General features: G+C 54.0%; 1 protein-coding gene across 7 annotated transcripts in view; it reads right to left on the bottom strand.

The window, feature by feature from the left end:
• Positions 1 to 295: 295 nt before the first annotated feature.
• Positions 296 to 18593, bottom strand: part of SYT2 (synaptotagmin 2) — a 195842-nt gene continuing 177544 nt past the window's right edge. For 6 of the 7 annotated variants that reach the window (XM_048826715.2, XM_048826716.2, XM_048826720.2 and 3 more), the window contains 6 exons: positions 14617 to 14742; positions 13887 to 14054; positions 13172 to 13339; positions 12006 to 12123; positions 10700 to 10833; positions 296 to 7609 (listed from right to left, as the gene is read on the bottom strand). In XM_048826715.2, coding sequence (XP_048682672.1) covers positions 7403 to 7609; positions 10700 to 10833; positions 12006 to 12123; positions 13172 to 13339; positions 13887 to 14054; positions 14617 to 14742 — 921 coding nt within the window. In that variant the 3' untranslated portion in view covers positions 296 to 7402. The remainder of the gene's footprint in view (positions 7610 to 10699; positions 10834 to 12005; positions 12124 to 13171; positions 13340 to 13886; positions 14055 to 14616; positions 14743 to 18593) is intronic. The other variant, XM_048826722.2, reaches the window with a different exon arrangement.

Genomic DNA, 18593 nt, shown 5'->3' with positions numbered 1-18593 from the left:
TCCTGCTTTCTCACTCCAGTGCTAGGAGCAACAGGGCCCGTGAGAAGCGTCTTGCAAGGAATCCGAAGAGCCCCAGCAAGGGTGGGATTTGCATTCCCCCTGGGTTACGCTGCTGGGGGGGCCCTGAGCCTTCCCTAGCAACCTCAGGGTTGGAGCAGAGCAGCTCTGTGCCCCCCGGCTGCAGGGCTGAGGCTGCTCCTCATTGCTCCAGGTAGGAACCGCCCTGGGGGCGGCCGCTCGCCCTCAGTGGCGCCCGGGGCCTAGAGGTGCTAACACAGCAGGGACACCCGGCAGCTGCTTTCAGATCATTTCTTTAATAAGGAGACGGACATTGTTACAAAATAACAGTTTAACAATAGAGACAGAAACAACAGAGACCACACAAGGGGGGCGGGAGTTAAAAGCAGTTTCCTGCCGGAGTTCAGTGCTGCAGAGACAGGTGCACTGCGAGAGATGCCAGGAAGGGGTTGAGACCTGGATGATCTCAAGATGGGGGGGGGGGGGAGATTTGTATATAGACCCCCTCAGGGGCAGGGGAGGGGAGAGGAAGGAGGGGGCAGGAAGGCAGGACCCCACCCTGGTGCTTGAATGTCCGGTTTTGAAGGCTGAGATCCCTTTCCTTCCCAAAGGCAGCGGAGCAGAGCCCCGGTGGCTGTTACCCCTGGGCCTGTGCTGGGGGCAGGGGTGGACGCTGCAGTGGGACGTACCCCTGTTGCCAGCAGGAATTTCCCAGCTTGTTACAGCTGCGCATGCAGGGCGGGAAGGCCTGAGCCCTGCCCCCCTCTTGCCTACAGCTTCCCTCCCCTGCTGCTTGATCCGAGACCCAGGCCAGCCGTCAGTCCTGCATCCCCTGCTGGGCTCGCTCTGGGGCTGAGGACTGCCATGAGCTGCTCCAGAGGGCGGGGTTGGATTCCCCTCGGGGCTGCGATGGGCGCACACATCCATGGGTTTGAGGGGCATAAGGGGCCATTCTGCTCTTCTCCTTGGAGCTCCTGCATAGCACAGGCCAGAGCACCCGTGACTTGTGGCGGAGACAGAGCAATCCCCTTAGGGGAACATCCGGTCTGGCTTGAAGCCCCTCAATGCCCCAGGATCTACTGTGCACCTGTCCCAGTGGCTAATGGTGCTCCCTGCTGCGAGCCAGCAGCAGCTGTGGTTGCAACAACCGGACTCACCTGGGCCTGGTCCCTCTGCCCAGACGGCAGCAGAGAGCCGGACTCGAGGTCAGTGCATGATCCAGCTCTCGCTAGGGGGCATGATGCTCTGTCCGCCCCAAACCCACTCCTGTCTCCCCGGGGGGCTCGAGAGCTGGTTAAAATGTTACCGCTTGGCCCCAAGGGAAGGAACTAGTGCAACTTCTATCCCGTGCAGCCCCGCTGTCCAGGGGCCGCATAGATGGCCTGGCAGCTGCCCTTGATCTAGAGGCGCGGTCGTCCCACCCATCCCTGCTCGGACACGAAAACTGCTCCGTTGCTCCAGTTCCCCAGCTGGAGAGCCAGAGTCAGGCTATGTTGGGAGCAATAGGGGGCCTGATCCCAGCTGCCGTCTCTGTCTCCCCCAAAGAAGCTCATGATACAACGGACAGGACCTCAGCCTCCATCAGACTGGTTAGGGCTAGCACCGAGGCGCTTGTGGGGTCGGATTCAGGCCACGCTCGTCTGCCGAAGGAGCGCCAGCATTTGCCCCTGGCGTGTCAGAACGGGATCCCGGCGTTTCAAACTGTGACATTCCAAACCCAGCCGTACGGGGCTCCAGCTTGGACGTAGCGCCAAGCCGCGGTGAGGACTAACCTCCAGGCCGTGGCAAAGGCTAGCGTCCTGAGCCAGCCCTCCCCCAGGATGGGGGCTTGGGAGATCTTTAACAAAACACAGGGAGAGACATGACCAAGAGGGGCCAGGAGGACACAGAGGATCACCTGTCGGCCCAGCCCAGGCGAGGATCCTGGCAGGCCGTGGTCTAATATGGCTTCTAAGTTTGCTGTGACAGTAAAATGCATCAACACGGGACGGAACGCCACAAAGCTGCTGCTACTGGACATGGCATAAATTGAACACGGTACAGGTTTGCACGGATCGATTACAAGACACACATGAACTTATCCCCCTACTGGCTTGTTAGTTACCCCTCAAACAGTTGTGAATGCGGCAGGCATGCTTTGTTCCTTACCGTTTTTTTATTTTTTTTTTTATTTTTTATTTTTAAATTGAAAATAAACTGATCGTGTGGAGCCTGCTGACTTGGGCAATAACGGGTGGTTTTTTACAGGGCTCACTCTAGCCTCTTGGGGAAAATAAACCCCCTCCGGCCACGCTGCATCATGGGTGTGTTCTGCCCAATGGACGATGGCTCGGAGGCGTAACGAAGCGTCTGGATTCTCCGCTCAGCATGCTGCTAGGTACATAGTGGTGATCTGTCATGCATTGGCACCAAGGCTGGCTGGTTGTCGTAGCGAGCTATATATATATATAACTACATATACAAGAAGGGATTTTGGATGTGGCTCAGATGGCTTGAGTATGTGGGGGGGGAGCTTTTTTCCCTTAAAAAGGGGGGTTAAAGTCACAGTCCCCACCCCCTTCTCCCCCCACACACATTTAAACAGTCCAAGTTAAAAATGTGCCAAATTCAATCAAGCAGGACTGGATTCCGGGGGTGCAGTGTCCACTCCTGAGGAGTTGACGCCTGATAGAGGCCAGTGGAGCGGGGAGCAAAATGGGAGGGGGTGTTGTCCCCCCTGTGGCCCACCCACCACCTGTGTCCTGTGCTGATCCAAAGGCAGGTATGTTGAACTCACATTCTGCTCACCCAATTATTTTCTCTCCCCCAGTCCCAGACATGAGTTTTTTAACACCCTCAGTATTGTCTGTAATAATAAACTGACCGCTAGTCCCGGCGGTGGTGGGACATGGCCTTAGATGCTGATTTCGGAACCCCAGCAATGGAAGTAAGTAGTATGGGGCAACAGTCCAAGGCCTGGCGTGAAAGCAGAGCATGTTGGGTTTACTCTCCTGAGTACATTAACTCACTGAGCTCTGGTGTGTTTATTAGGTCACTCTGGTTCATAAAAAGCCCATTAACCTTTCTCTTTCTTGGACCAACTCTAATTTTGGAACGGAGGGGGTGATACAAGTGTGTCTATTGCAGGCATATGCACCGCCCTTTACGAAAAGGGGACACTCATTAGACCATGCTTGTAACCCGCCGAGGGCTGCTTTGCTCAGTTTCCCGTCAGGCGAAGGCAGCCGGAGTCCTGAGACAGCCGGGTGCAGAGCTTAGACGCTCCGCTGTGTGGAATCGCTACCTCTGCTCCTTGGACCTCCTGGCCTTTGCTGTTGTGCAGCAAGGCCATATGATCAGCAGTCAGGCTGGCTTGTGTTTAAAGCTCATGTATGGATCCAGAACTCCATGAGGGCTCCCTCCTGCAACCTCGTGGCCTTCGAACTGGGAACAAATGTACGCTTCCCTAGTTGCCATTAGTACGACTGCCCCACTGCCAGGCTCATGGGTGCACGGAGCTCTCCTACCGATTAAATAGTGAAGCTCCAGCAGGACTTAAAAGGTAAGGGTTGGGGCGGGGGGGGAACGTGTACAAATAAAGGATCAATAATTGTCAGAGGGAAAGAGTAGAGTGGAGAGGGGGTTGGGAGTGAAACATTCTCCAATTGTATTTGGGGGTAAGGGATGTGAAACTGTCCACCCCTCTCCCCATGACTTAGACTCTCTGGGCATGGGTGAATTCCACCTCCTGTGAGATGTCCTGGACTGCTGGGCTCATGCCCGTGGCCACACCAAAGCTTACTACTCTGGCTCTCCTTGCTCTTCGTACTCACAAAAGTATGTCAGCAGCTGCTTGGTGCTGCAGTCTGCTTCTCTAAACCACAAGCTGTGGGGCTGGAAAGCCTGGGTAGAGTCCCAGGCAGGAGCTGTCCTGCTAGAACATTTGCTAGTGACATGGCCAGTCACAACTTTCCCTAGGAAGACACTTCCATAGGCTAAGCCACATTGCCAGGAAAACGTAGCTGGTAATCAGGGAGATTTTCAAGGATACTCCAGTGCTGGCTGGCACGGGGCTGCAGCGAGGTCCTTTGAGGGATATTATGCAAAAGGTCCAGAATAAAACAGGACTGGACTCACAGAAGGAAAGGAAACCACAGTGTGGATGCGTATCAGATGCTACTATCCAACGCGCTGGTTCAACCAAAGCAAAGCCACTAATGTTGAAGGCCCCTTAGAGCCAGAAAATGGGAAACTGGCTTGGTCTTCTCAGGTACAGAGTGGACCGAATTGGGAAGGGTGGGTGGTTTCTTCTTGTTACTTCAGGAAACGCTCTAGGAGGGGCAGGACGTGAGCCTGTTTCTTTATAGGTCCAGTCCTGGCCCCCTGAAAAGACATTCACTGCTCTTTGGGGGAGGGGGGAATATGGCCTATATCTGGCGGGAGGCAAAGGAACTGGACTGGGTTCATCAGCCAGCAGGCCTTGTGGTAAGCAGCAGATACTTTGGCCTTTGGGGTACCTTTGGTCCTTGTTTGGAATGGGTTCAGTCTCTCTTAGCCGACGTGCTTCCCCTCTTAGCTGTGTATGATGCTGGAAGGGGGTGAGAGAGCACCCTCCCCACCACCTGGGCCAGCTACTCACCCACCCCATGGGCACCAGTGACTGAGATTATCTCAAGGGGTTTCATGGCAAAGCCAGACACACAGTGTTTGAGCTGGCTCTCACCCTGGCTATGCTCCTGGCTAGTATTTACCAGGCTTCCTGTTAGCCCACAAAGCCCAGCTGCCCCAGACTTTATAGCAACTCTGGGCCCCGAGACCGTCCCAACTGCCCTTCTTCCTCTTCCAGCCCAATGCATAGTTAACACTATGACGTGGAACAGCTTCAACAGGGCAGAGAGTGGGTGCCAGAGCCTCAAGGCCTGGCTTCCCCCGGGGTTAGGCTCAGCCCCTGGAGAGTGGGAGAGCCAAGTTTGAGGCTGACTCAGATTTGATGGCAGCCCTTGCTGGAGCGGCCCAGCCTCTGGGCTGTGTTGGCGGGGTGGTGCTGCCTGCTGTGGAAAGTCTCGTTTGTGCCAGGAAGCAAAGCCCTGCAGGCACACGCCCCCACGTGAGGGTACTGCCTAGCGCAGGCAGTCCAGACAATAGCTAGATAGGGGCTTAAACCTGACACTCCTACAGCCCAGCTGAGGGCCACTACTAGTGGGCGAGAAAGTCACTGCTTGGGCTGGGTCTCTGGCCCAGCTACAGCGTGGAACAGCGTCAAGGGGGGAGATTGGGGGGCAATTCCCTCTGGCCCAGAGGTTAAGGCCCAAGCTGGGGTGTGGGAGAGCCTGGTTCCCGTGCCCTATGCCCTTGTCAGGGCCACAAAGGTGGGGCTCTGGCTGCATTAGCTACTGGTGGAGTGCCCCGCTGGCAGAGTTTATAACCACAACATTTCGCTGAGGCCACGGTATTTTGGGCGGAAACTCACAGCCTCACCTTGCCTGGCACGTCCCCTAACCACTGGGCTAGTGAGGGACTGACACACAGCTCCCTTCTTTCCCTGTGTAGCCCAGTACCTACTGAATTAATTGTAACCCTAAAGTGGAACAACTTCACCCGGGGAGATTGAGACCTTTCTGCTGTGAGTTCCCCTGTAGCCCTGTGGTTATGCTCTGCGGCTGGGGTGTAGGCAATCCAGGTTTGAGGCTTAATTCTGATTCAGAGGGGGTCTGGTTTTACTTAAATATTAATTGGCCCACATCCCAGGGACTGACCCCCATCCCAGGAAGACAATGGCTCCTGCAAAGGAGATGGGATTTAAACAAGGACTGCCCTCCTACCTCAGTCACCTGGGAGGGAGGAAATCGCTGTCCAAACCCCTTCTTAGGGGGCACAGGGGAGACTGGCACTAGGCTCACTCACAACACAGGCAAGTACCCTAACCACTGGACTACAGAGCGATCTTAACCCTTGGGTGGGCCCAACCAATACTTAATGGAAGCGGCCAAGCTTCCACAGGCAAGAACAAGGATAAGAGCACTTAACCGACTCTTCCTCTCAGCAAGCAGAGGCAGGAATTAAATCAGCATGTCCAACATCTCAGGGGCTGGCCCAGACCACTGAGCTGTAGACAGCTTCTGACGCTGCTGGGGCCCACGTAACAGTTAATTAAAGTGGAACAGCCTCAACAGGAAGGCTGGAGTGAGCACTCTGGTCACACAGCAGCTCCAGCACCGCATTCGAGCCGCTCACTGCGTAACTCGGGAGCACTGGGTCACAGGCGGCCTCACTGGCAGAAACAGCGGGAGGGATTTGCACCTGCCTCACTAACACCCCAGCTCCACCCTCTCGCCTTGAGTTCTGAAGACCTTGTGCCTTAAACCCTCCCCTGGGACGCATCTGGCTCTGTACAGTTTTAGGTCGTGCATCTTCAGAAGATGTACAGTAGTGCAAGGCATGATGGGACATGTATGCAAATCACCCCAGAGCTGCTTTCATTTAAGATGTCATTTAAGCACCAAAGATGGCTTTAATCAGCCATTTTGGCAAATCAACCTTGAGTTGGGTGAGCCCCCCTCAAGTCCAGCTGCTACTGTAAGCCTGCCTTGCAATGGTCATTTGCATAAACATCCCATGATGCCGTTTTTCAAAACCAAGACTCTTTTGTGCTCTGTCCTGCACTGAGATTGAACGTTCAGTTATCAAAGACATGCACCCGCCGTGTAACAGCTCCCCTTCTCTGGCAATCACATGGGGGGGGGCTGCAAGGTTCAATACTCTACCTAGGTGCCATGGGGTGGCAATAGCCCAGGGTCTGTATGCCCAGCAATGCACCTGTCGCACCAGAAAAAACTAAATCTTAAGATGTTCGACGGAGCCTTGGACGTTCCAGTCCCAACGCGACTGCCCTCTCACTTCTCTGGGTGGCTGATGGGAGTCAAAGCAGTCGCCGAGCTGCTCATCACAGTTCTTCTCCACCGACCTGCCTAGTCCAGCTGTATGTATCCCCAAAGCAAGCACAGTGTATCTGGTCAACTCAGATGTTCAGGCTCAGTTGTCACCTTCGCACAATGTTTGAAGGTCCCAGTGTAAAACCGAAGAGAAAGGAAGACGATGCCCTGCCACGGCCTGGCACCTCTGGGACCCACGGCAGAAGCTGGCTTTACGCTTTCAAAGAACAGCACGTAGAAACGATGGGACATGCAGCGGAAGGAAGCGACTTTGCAGAATGAAAAGAACCATCCCTGTCTTTAACCATTTCCCCTGACAGCGCTCAGGACTGTCTGGAAACCCTTCCACAGCAACCAAAGGGTATTGCAGCTTAAAAGAAAACGGAAGCAAAAACCAAAGGTTACATAACTGAGGTATCGATAGCTCTGGGTCGCTTAGAATGTCCGTAGGTTATGCTGGGCTATGGCGCTTCCTATTTGTTCTTCCCAAGCGATGCGTCCACCTCTTCTTCCGGCTTCAGGGAGTGCCACTGGGCGATGGGCCGCCGGGGGTTAGCCAGCATGTCGGACCAGTGCCGCAGCTCCGTGCCGCTGGCGTTGGAGCCAACAAATACTTTGCCGATGGCTTCGTTCTTCCCCAGTTTGTCGTAATCCAGGACGGTGATCACCACCTGCACTTTCTGGGGCACACAGAAACGCTGTGTTATTACCAGCATCACAGCTGCAAAATGGCCCGATGCCACTGAGAACCGAGTGGGAATCTATTGGAGCCAAGATTCCCCTGCAGCTGGGAGATGGGTACTAACCTGTCCAATAATGCCTGATGGATCTGAGTACCTGTTCCCATGGGAATCATGTTCCCAACTCCCCCAGGCAGCTAGGCAAAGCTCACCCTGTATCTTCAGACAGCTCTCCCTTCTCATTTTAGGGGCAATGGATATTAAAGGGGCAGGTCTGTCCTGAAAAGGGGCTATGTAATACTGGTGGAACACCTGCTCCCCATGTCAGAGTTTAGCTTCTGAAGCAAGTTGGTCCTTTTCCTCTAGCTAGGCAGAGCCAATGCAGCTAAGGGCTTATTCCCCACCCGAATGCTGCACCACTTTAATTCCACTGGTCCAGTTAAAGTGGTACAAACTCCCTAGCATGGATGCAGTGATACGAGTATAAAGCATCGCTAAACCTGTTGCTGCGTGAAGGCACCTTCATGCCGGAATAACTGCACCCCTACTAGGCCTTGTGCTGGGATAACTATTTCAGTAGAAAAAAAATGCCCCCCTCCCCCCGCAGCGTTATACCAGGCGTCAAGCTGGTGGAGAGCAGGCCTGAGTCCCATTGGTTACATTCTGCACACCATTAAAGGTAACATGGCTGCAGCAGGGAAGGGTGTCACCAAGGTCAGAGTATGATGGGGCCAGGGCTGTGCAGGGGTCACTAGTGAAGAATCATAGAATCATAGAATATAAGGGTTGGAAGGGACCCCAGAAGGTCATCTAGTCCAACCCCCTGCTTGAAGCAGGACCAATTCCCAGTTAAATCATCCCAGCCAGGGCTTTGTCAAGCCTGACCTTAAAAACCTCTAAGGAAGGAGATTCTACCACCTCCCTAGGTAACGCATTCCAGTGTTTCACCACCCTCTTAGTGAAAAAGTTTTTCCTAATATCCAATCTAAACCTCCCCCACTGCAACTTGAGACCATTACTCCTCGTTCTGTCATCTGCGACCATTGAGAACAGTCTAGAGCCATCCTCTTTGGAACCCCCTTTCAGGTAGTTGAAAGCAGCTATCAAATCCCCCTCATTCTTCTCTTCTGCAGGCTAAACAATCCCAGCTCCCTCAGCCTCTCCTCATAACTCATGTGTTCCAGACCCCTAATCATTTTTGTTGCCCTTCGCTGGACTCTCTCCAATTTATCCACATCCTTCTTGTAGTGTGGGGCCCAAAACTGGACACAGTACTCCAGATGAGGCCTCACCAATGTTGAATAGAGGGGGACAATCACGTCCCTCGATCTGCTCGCTATGCCCCTACTTATACATCCCAAAATGCCATTGGCCTTCTTGGCAACAAGGGCACACTGCTGACTCATATCCAGCTTCTCGTCCACTGTCACCCCTAGGTCCTTTTCCGCAGAACTGCTGCCTAGCCATTCGGTCCCTAGTCTGTAGCTGTGCATTGGGTTCTTCCGTCCTAAGTGCAGGACCCTGCACTTGTCCTTATTGAACCTCATCAGATTTCTTTTGGCCCAATCCTCCAATTTGTCTAGGTCCTTCTGTATCCTATCCCTCCCCTCCAGCGTATCTACCACTCCTCCCAGTTTAGTGTCATCCGCAAATTTGCTGAGAGTGCAATCCACACCATCCTCCAGATCATTTATGAAGATATTGAACAAAACCGGCCCCAGGACCGACCCTTGGGGCACTCCACTTGATACCGGCTGCCAACTAGACATGGAGCCATTGATCGTTATCTGTTGAGCCCAACAATCTAGCCAGCTTTCTACCCACCTTATAGTGCATTCTTCCAGCCCATACTTCCTTAACTTGCTGACAAGAATACTGTGGGAGACCGTGTCAAAAGCTTTGCTAAAGTCAAGAAACAATACATCCACTGCTTTCCCTTCATCCACAGAACCAGTAATCTCATCATAAAAGGCGATTAGATTAGTCAGGCATGACCTTCCCTTGGTGAATCCATGCTGGCTGTTCCTGATCACTTTCCTCTCATGCAAGTGCTTCAGGATTGATTCTTTGAGGACCTGCTCCATGAGCCTGGTGCCGTGATGGGGTTCACCAAGGCCAGAGGGCGAAGGGGCCAGAACCGCATGGGGGCTGCCGAGGGCAGTGGATGAAAACACTGGGGCCATGTGGGGGTCACTGAGGGCAGTGGGGATGGGGGGGTCATTCATGAGCCTTTCATTACAGGCGATGAAGCAAGAGGCGAAAAGGACCCAGCCTGACTTGCTTAGGGCCCTAAATATGCATTTAGGTGCTTAGCTTTAGGTCCCTCCTTTGAGACATTTGGCCTCAGATCCCCGGCTCGGGGGTTTGCAAGGCTGGCAGGCCAGGGGAAAACCCAAGTTTCTGCTTGGAACCTGGCAGGTCGGCCCTGGAGCAGCTGAGAGACCATAGCACAAGGCCACTCCTCTAGCCCTGCTTTGACCGGCACCCGTGTCTTTGTCTCACTAGCTCTGCCCCTCCACCCGCTGGCTGCCGTTAGCATTGGTTATTGCTGAAGTTGGGGCTGGACCTTACTGGCGGGAGTGACCCTCGCTGCAGGGGGCTAAGGATGAGTGGTTGTAATTTGCAACAAGGCGGTTCATTTGCAGAGATATGGAACAGCCACAGCTTCGGCCGAGGCCAATGGGAGCCTCAGGCCCCCTGTGACTCTGACATTCAGGCCCCAGTGATATTGGTAGCATTTGCCCAGCGTAAACTCTGGCTTTCTGTACTGCCTCTTGCGTTCTAAGCAGCCACCCTCATTACACAGCAGGGACATGTCAGTCTGGAGGAGCTCAGCTCCTGCTCAGTACTAGCGTGCATGAAACACCAGCCCAGTGCCGGCTCCCATCTCTCCATCTCCTCCGCTGCTCAGGGGGTGGGTGTGTCTAGATCATCTGAAGGCCTGGGTGGTCACCGTATATGGGTGGATGTCATGGGGGAAGGGTCTGATCCCTCCAATCAGAGGCTCCCAACTCAGTCAAGTGAGCTGTCACTCACTCATCTCTATGCCCCACCCCAAACCTCCCAAGACGAGAATCTCGGCATGGGAACCTGTATCTGCTCAAAGGGGATCTCGAAGCTGAAGGACTCATTGAAGTAGGGGTTCAGGGTCTTCTTCTTCACAGTGGTCTTCTTCTTCTTCAGCCTCTTGCCATTCTGCATTAGGTGGATCTTCACATATGGATCTGCAGGGAGAACCCAAAGCAGGAAAGGTCAGAGCCAGCCCTACTTGTGGGCATGTAGGCACAGAGGGACCGTAGAGGACAGGGTAGCCAGGCTGGGTTTATCTGTGACTGGGGGGTATGAGCAGGTAGAGTGCATCATGCAATGTAGTGGCCTGCTGTCAAATCAAGAGTGGGCAGGAACAATAAGCAGACACCATTTATCTGTCTACTGCTAAGTACCTACATGGTGGGAAGATACCTGAGAGCACAGGGCTCTTCAATCTAGCAGACAGCTCGGGTCCAGACAGGAAAACAGGCAGCCGTGATGGAAGCTGTACATCACCGCTGCTCCTGTATGACCATCTGGGCTTGATTCCTGTGTCTCAGGGACTCCTTGACCCCAGAGCGAGCCATGTCCACATTCCTTTGCACTGGGGTCAGTGCGTACACAGGCAATGGGGAGCCCAGCCCCACAGAAAGTCAAAGGGCACACTGGAAGCAAGACCCGCTCCCTCCCTTGGGGCTGGGGGGCAGCCACCCGCAGAGGTGATGGCCTCAAGACAATAAGATGAAAGCCACTGGAGCACTGTTTTGCAGAGGGAGCTCTCGGACCCTCTGTTCCTAAAGCTCATGCTTCAAGCCAGTTGCCTGCAGGCATCAATGTATGCGGGGGAGTGGTCTCCATCCTTTGAAGCAGCAAGGATGGCCATGGCTGGAGACGGGACATCGGGTGGGGTGAGCCAGGGCTATCAGCTGGCATTGATCATTCTCTCTCTCAGATGCTTGACTGCACCGCATGGGTCACTTGCCAGGATTATCTGGGTCTCCCTCAAATAATCAGTTCCCTGCCATTGCAGGGGCCTCATGCACTGGTGCACGTCAGTCCCCCCTGTTCTCTGTTGGTGGCACACAACAGTCCAGTCCCCTCTCGGCTGGAAGACTCGGAGCTAATTTAGGTTGTTTGGTTTAGGGTGCGGGTGCTGGGTGGCTCAGACTAGATGATCTGTGTGGTCCCTTCTGGCCTTAAGCTCTATGACTCCATAACCCCACCAGACACAGCACTCAGGATCCGAGTTTCTGATTTAAAGGTGCTGAGCCCTGGGCAGGAATTCTGCCTGGGGAGTGTTAGTCAGCAGCGGGATTGGGCTGGCTCAGGAGCGCCATCAGGTGCTGGAAGGTGGCTCTGCTCTTACCTGAGAGACCCCCCACGTCCATCTTTTTCAGGTTCTTGGCTTCCAGGATACAAACGGTGAGTTTCCCGGCGGTGGGCACGTACCGTAGCGAGATGCAGATATCTCCCAGCTTCTCTGGCTGTGGAGCAAGGGGAAAAGCAGAGGTCAGTGCCTTTCCATGCCCTGGTATCCTGGGATACTTGCACTGAGAATCAATCCCTCAGGAAACCACGGGAGGAGACCCAAGAACCCCTTCACCCATCGAGCTAACCCCTGCATCAGACACGGTGCTGCATCGCTGGTGCAGGCCGGCAGGAGGTCTGCAGCAGCGCCAGTCCCCAGCTGGTGGCAGAAGCCAGACCAGCTCTAGCAGTTTTTACCAGATTTAAGACAGGGCTTCTGCACAAGAAAGACACCTTGCAGGGGGCAGCGGGACCTGAGTTAAGTGCAGGTCTCAGGGCACAGCCAAAGCCCGTGTTAAATCGGAGTGTCTCCCCATAACAGAGCTCCCCAGCTCCACATGGACTGACACACAGTGTCGTATTTACCAGCTCTGCTGTCAGACCACTGTACCAACAGTGCTGAGTTCGGCCTCGCAAACCTTCCTGTGAGGTGCGTCACTATCATTAACCCCACGGTGCAACTGGGGAAACCAAGGCACAAAGGGGCAGTGACATGGCAAAGTCAGACCTAAAACCCCATTCTGCTGACTGCCAGCCACATGACCCCACCACTTCTTTCTTAATCAATGGAGCCTCCCATTTCCTGGGAGCTCCATAAGCACTATATTGACTTAGCAAGGCTAAGTGACTTCCCAAGGTCACACACCATGGCGATGGAGGACCTGGAATTGAACCCAGGAGTCCTAACATGTAGTCCCCTTCTCTAGCTGCGAGACCCTACTCCTTTGCCAGAGCTGGGAATAGCTCAGGACTCTTTGTCCCCTTGCTCCCGCCACTAAGCCACTCTCCTGCAGGTTATCAATCTCTCATTGCAGGATGGATCCTCTTTCTCCCCCTCTCACCAATACTCAACTGCAAAGACAACACTTATAAGGAGCCCCCCTCCTTGGGTGACCTTGAAAGCACAGCAGCTGCCTAATGATCCCAATTCCTGACCCTTTGAGCACAGTTTCTGAAGCCACCTCCTGCTGGCCAGACGCACCGCTCCTTGAACTCCCATCTCACCTCCTCTTTCTCACCGCCCTGCAGGTCTCTCCACTCCTCAATGGGTTGGCCCAGGTCCACTGTGTTCATGGGCACCTTGACCTCCCCAATGATGTCGTGCTTGGAGAAGCGATCAAAGTCGTAGATGGCCATCACCAAGGTTTTCCCACCCAGCTCTTGGTAGGGAACCTGTTATGAAGAAGGACCCTTGCAAACCATTGCCATAGCGACATGGGGTCTGGCTGACGAAGGATCCGACAAATGATCATGCACCGCAGTGACTAGGCTGGGACCCCTTCACCGGTTCTTGCAGTGAGTGGCCAGAATTGCTGTGTCAGTTCAATAGCACTGCTCAGCCACACAGCTGCACGTCGTGCGGGCCATGGGTCTGGGCAACTGCCTTGGTTCTCGTTCAACATGCTGGCAAATTATTTACTAGGGGCAGCCCCTCCACCAGGGGAGGTGCAGATCCTCCTGCAGTTCCTGACTGGGGCATGGTGGGGACAGGGACAGAAGGCTGAGACACATCCCTGGCTGGAAGACAGACAGGAGTTCTGCCCTTCCGACAGTATTAGACTGACTTAACGGCAAGGCTAAGGGGCTCCTCATGGTCACACACCATGGCAATGGCAGACCCAGGAATAGAACCCAGGACAAGTGTCCCCTGCAGGACAGAGTGGGGTCTAGCAATTGGGGCTGGGGACCACTGTGCTGAGTGAACTAGGAAGGGTCTCACCTTGAAGACGAAAGTCTCATTGAAGGCCGGGTTGAGGGTCTTCTTCTGCACTTTGGTCTCGTATTTCTTCTTCTTGTCCGGAAGCAGGAAGACTTTGACATACGGGTCCGAGGTGCCACCCATATCCAGTGCCGGGAGCTCGGCTGCTTGGAGAATGCCCACCGTCAGCTGGAGGGGGAAGAGGGATGTTTCCTCAGTGAGATGGCTCAGCAAGACGCCGCTCCCACTCCCCACTGCATGGAAAAGATCCCCAGTGGATCTTCCAGCTCCACGTTCCCTCTGCCCCTGGCCAGTCAGGGATGCGCTTGGTCACCCTCCCCGACACCCTGCTGCAGCTGGGGCCAGGAGATCGCTTGCTGAGCTGTGTCATTCCACAGACGGTGCTCTCTCTGTGCTGATAGTGGGCCTGCCAGGTCTGGGCTCAGGGCCCTGTGGAGAGGCATGTTCCATCCATCTTCCCCTTCCTCACATCCCAGGGTGCTTGGGAAGTGCTAGAGGGGACCCTTTCAAAGGGCATGTGGGACAATCATGGTGGGGATAAATTCCCTCCCCACATCTCTGCCCTTTGCAGGCACCTGTGCCACTCAGAGGCTGGCATTCCCCCACGCTCTTCGGCTGGAGTTTCCAAGGCTGAGTCCTTCACTTGACCCTCTCCTCACAACCCTCCCGCACTGCCCTGGCCTCCTTCCCCAACCTCCCCATGTCCCAGCCCCTTTCCTGCCTATGTCACCTGGTTAGCCTGGAAATCATAGTCCAGCGAGAACTGCAGCTTGCCCAGGTTCTCTGGCTCCTTCTCCTCCTCCTCGCCTTCTCCCTCCGTCAGGCCCATCTCCGCGTCGTCATCGTCCTGTTTGTTCTGCAGAGGACACAGAGCCTGCCTGCTCAGCTACGAGGCTTCGGACATGGCCGGCCGATCACACACACACAGCTCTTCCCTGGCTCGGTGCCTCGGGGATTCCCAGCCTTAGAATTCATGCACGAGTGTCACCGACTGAGAGGAGGCAGGAGGCTGAACTGGGGTTCCGTTCAGCGGACTCCCCAGAGACACGACTGCCCTCTACTGGAGGGACAGCAAGACCCTGCTCTAATGGGTAACCGGAGCCTGAACAAAAGTGAGCTTTGGGAGCAGAAGGACCTGAGATCTAGCTGCCCTGATGGCTGTGCGGCCCTGGCAGCATAGCAACGGCTGGGAAGTAATGGATCTGTTACAGATAACAGCACTGACTGGGAAGCAGGCCTGGGAGAAGCCGCTGCAAAGCAGGAGGCCCCCGGGAGGTTACTTACTTCCTACCATAACTGGAGTTCTTTGAGATGTCTTGTCCCGGTGGGTGCTCCATGGGAGGATGTGCGTGCACTCAGGCACTCCTGACTAAAGATCTTTTCATTCGCAGTGTCTGCGGGTCTGCGCCTACGCCATACACCTCCTCATGCTCAGTATGAGGGCGTATAGGGAGGAGTGGACCCTCGCCACACCAGTTCCTTCACAACCTCACAGAATGGTAGGACCCGGAAGCAGAGGGAAAGGAGGGCAGTTGGTGGAGCAACCACAGGGACAAAACATTTTGAAGAACTCCAGTTACTGTCCGAGGAAAGTAACCTCCCCTTCTTCTTGGAGTTATTGTCCCCATGGGTGCTCCATGAAAGGAGACTCCAGAGCAGTACCTCAGTGAGGAGGCTGGTGCTGAGGAGGCGGATTCAGTGCAGAGTTTAAAACAGCTTCACCAATGTCTGGAGGCACATACCAAGGCATAGCGGCGGGAGAACCAGTCCTTGAGGGGACCTTTCTCAGGGGGGCTGTGGGCGTGGATTGAGCCCTAGTGGAATGAGCACTGACTTTAGGAGGGGATGCACTCATAGCATGCCAGAATACACCCCAAAACCCAGTTAGATAGTCTCTGGGTAGAAACTGAGGGACCTCTCATCCTCTCGGCGAAGAAGATGAAGAGCTTGGGGGAAACCCTGAAAGGTACAGTCCTGTGTAGGTAGAAGACCAGAGCTCTTCTTATGTCCAGAGTATGGAGACTGGCCTCTTGTCTTGAAGACTGAGGCCTAGGATAAAAGATCAGTAGTTGAATGTCCTGACCAATATGGAACGCCGATGAAACTTTAGAGAGGAAACCAGGATAGGGACACAGGGTAACTCTCAGGACAGAACACTGAGTATGGTGGCCCCTAATTCACCTACCCTCCTGGCCGTGAGGATTGGTCTTGAAGAGCAGATAGAGGAACGGACGGGTTCCCACTAAATTGAAGTCCCAGGGTGGAGCAGCCTCCTGCACTGAAGGAAACAAATTAAGGAGGCCCTTAGAAGTGTTACAGTTGTAGGATGTGTGAAGATCAAGAATCCTTCAACTGACTTGTGAAATGCTGTGAGAGCAGCTAGGTGAACTTTCACCGAACTCAGGGAGAGGCCCAGCAATTTCAGGTTTAACAGGCAGTGAAGTGAAGACTTGGCAGGGGACATGGAGCAACGAGAGCACCAACTCCAGAAACGCTTCCACTTCTGCACGGAAGTCTTTCTTGTGGTGGGCTTCCTGCTATTCACCAGAACTGTCTGGACTGCAGGAGGATACTCCTTCTCTAAGCCCAGAAGCCATCGAGGAGCCAGGCCTTGAGGTGTAGTGATGAGAGGTTGGGTGGGTTGTACAGCCCAACTCCTGTGTCAGGATATCCATCAACAGAGGGAGGCGAAGAGGCAGACACAGCGAAAGATGAGTCAGGGTCAGGAACCATAGTTGTCTTGGCCATGCCTGGGCTCTGAGACTAATCACTGCTCTTGTTTCAACTTTTTCAGAACTCTGCAGCAGGAGAATGGGGGGATAGGTGTATAGCAGACATCGAAGCTAAGGGGCACAGAGAGCATCTACCTTCTTGAGTAGAAATATCAGCACTTCGTGCTGAGAGGCATCATAAAACAGTCTACCTGCGGAAGACCCCAGGTAAGGCAGATCTTACAAAAGACTGAATCATTCAGTTCCCTCTCATGGTCTTGATGGAAGAATCTGCTCAATGAATGTACAATGGTGTTCTGCAGTGCTGGCAGACAAACTGCTGAAATATCTATTTGAAGGGCTCTGCACCAGTTCCACAGCTTTACCAAGTCTTTGCTTAAGGATTGGGATTTGCTCCTCATTGGTGGTTTATGTCTGCTCAGTTGCCTAATATCACTCTGAGCAAATGGCATAATGGACTGCTTGGAGTGTGAAGATGTCGCTGTGAAGTAACAACTCCCGAGGAGAACCACCTGCCTTGAGCTGTATTATCCTAGAGATGAGTGCCTCAGCCCAGGAGTGGGGTGTCCATGGTAATGACGTGAGCAGAAGGTGGGCGTGAGAAGGGGGTTCCCACACAGTCTTTGAGGATTTTTCCACCAAGCGAGGGACTCGAGTCCCATCAGAGGCACTGATAACCTTCTGGACACATTGTGTGTGTGTTGGGAGGATAGGCTGTCTTGAGCACGGCTTGAAGGGACCAGAAGCGGCGTCTTGCATGGGAGTTACAAAAGTACAGGCTGCCACGTGTCCGGCAGTTGAAGGCAAGCCCTCACTGCAGTTTGTGAGCTCTGTTGCAGCGTGGAGATTTGGCTGGACATCGTGGCAAACCTGTCTGCAGGTAGATACGATCTGGCTGCCACAGAGTCTAGGGCGGCGCTGATAAAGCCTATGCGTTACACAAGTATCCAAGGCGATTGATCTATACGGGGTGAAGGCCCAGGGAGTGGGAATGGGCTAGGGCCTGCTTGGTAGCGGACTGCACCTTGTGCAAAGAACGACCCTTGAGGAGCCAGTCCCCAATAGGGGGGGATGATTTCCCCCAGCTGCCAAAGGTGGTCGGCTATGATGGAGAGGACCTTCTTAAAGCTCTCAGGGCAATTGACACGGTGTTTGGTGCCCACTACAAATCTGAGGAAATGCCAGTGCTCTGAGTGTATGCTGACGTCGATGACGAACCAGCCCCCGGGATCTAATGATGGAATAACTCCTGCAAGGGTGAGTGTCCTGAATGCTGCACATGAATACGGAGTATTTAGAATCCAGAGGTCCAGAATCAGTCCCCACCCTACTTTTCTCTTGGGACCAGGAATAGAATCCCTTTCTGACGAAGTCCGAGGGAACAGGTTCTAATCACCCCCAGTTGCAGGATGGATTTCACCTCCTGCTTTAGGAGCCCCTCATGAGAAATGTCCCTGAATTGGCAGGGGGAGGAGGAGGGGAGGGGGACATGGAGCTGAAATGGATGGAGTAGCCCATCAAAATCACCTCCAGTACCCATTTGTCTGAGGTGACGTGCTCCCAGAAAGGGAGAAAATGGGCAAACTGTCCCCATAGGGTGGGTGGATGGAGGGTTGATGCAGCTGAAGATCCAATCGGGAGAGCTTTTGGTCCTTGACTAACGGGTCAAAATCGTTGTTTGGATGAGGTAGCCAACTGGGAGGTGATGGTGGAAGATGGGCCTTTCTTATGCAGTCTGGGCCTCTTTCTAGGCAGCTCAGCGAATCTTTGGGGGCCTGAGAGTACACAGAACATGAACATTGCGTTGTCTGAGGTTTGCTGTATCTTCTCTTTATAGATGGTGCATGTGTGCCAAGAGATCACAATGCTGCCTTAAGTCCATGGCATCAATAAAAAGTTTAGGCCCTTTGAAGGGCTGGTCTTCGTGTTTTGTACCTCCCTGGTCAGGCTGGAGGACTGGAGCCAGGAGGCACAG

This window comes from Caretta caretta, chromosome 21, assembly GCF_965140235.1.
Source record: "Caretta caretta isolate rCarCar2 chromosome 21, rCarCar1.hap1, whole genome shotgun sequence".
Lineage (NCBI taxonomy): Eukaryota > Metazoa > Chordata > Testudines > Cheloniidae > Caretta > Caretta caretta.
Note: the sequence above shows the minus strand (reverse complement) of the source record. Positions and strands in the feature narration are given on the sequence as shown.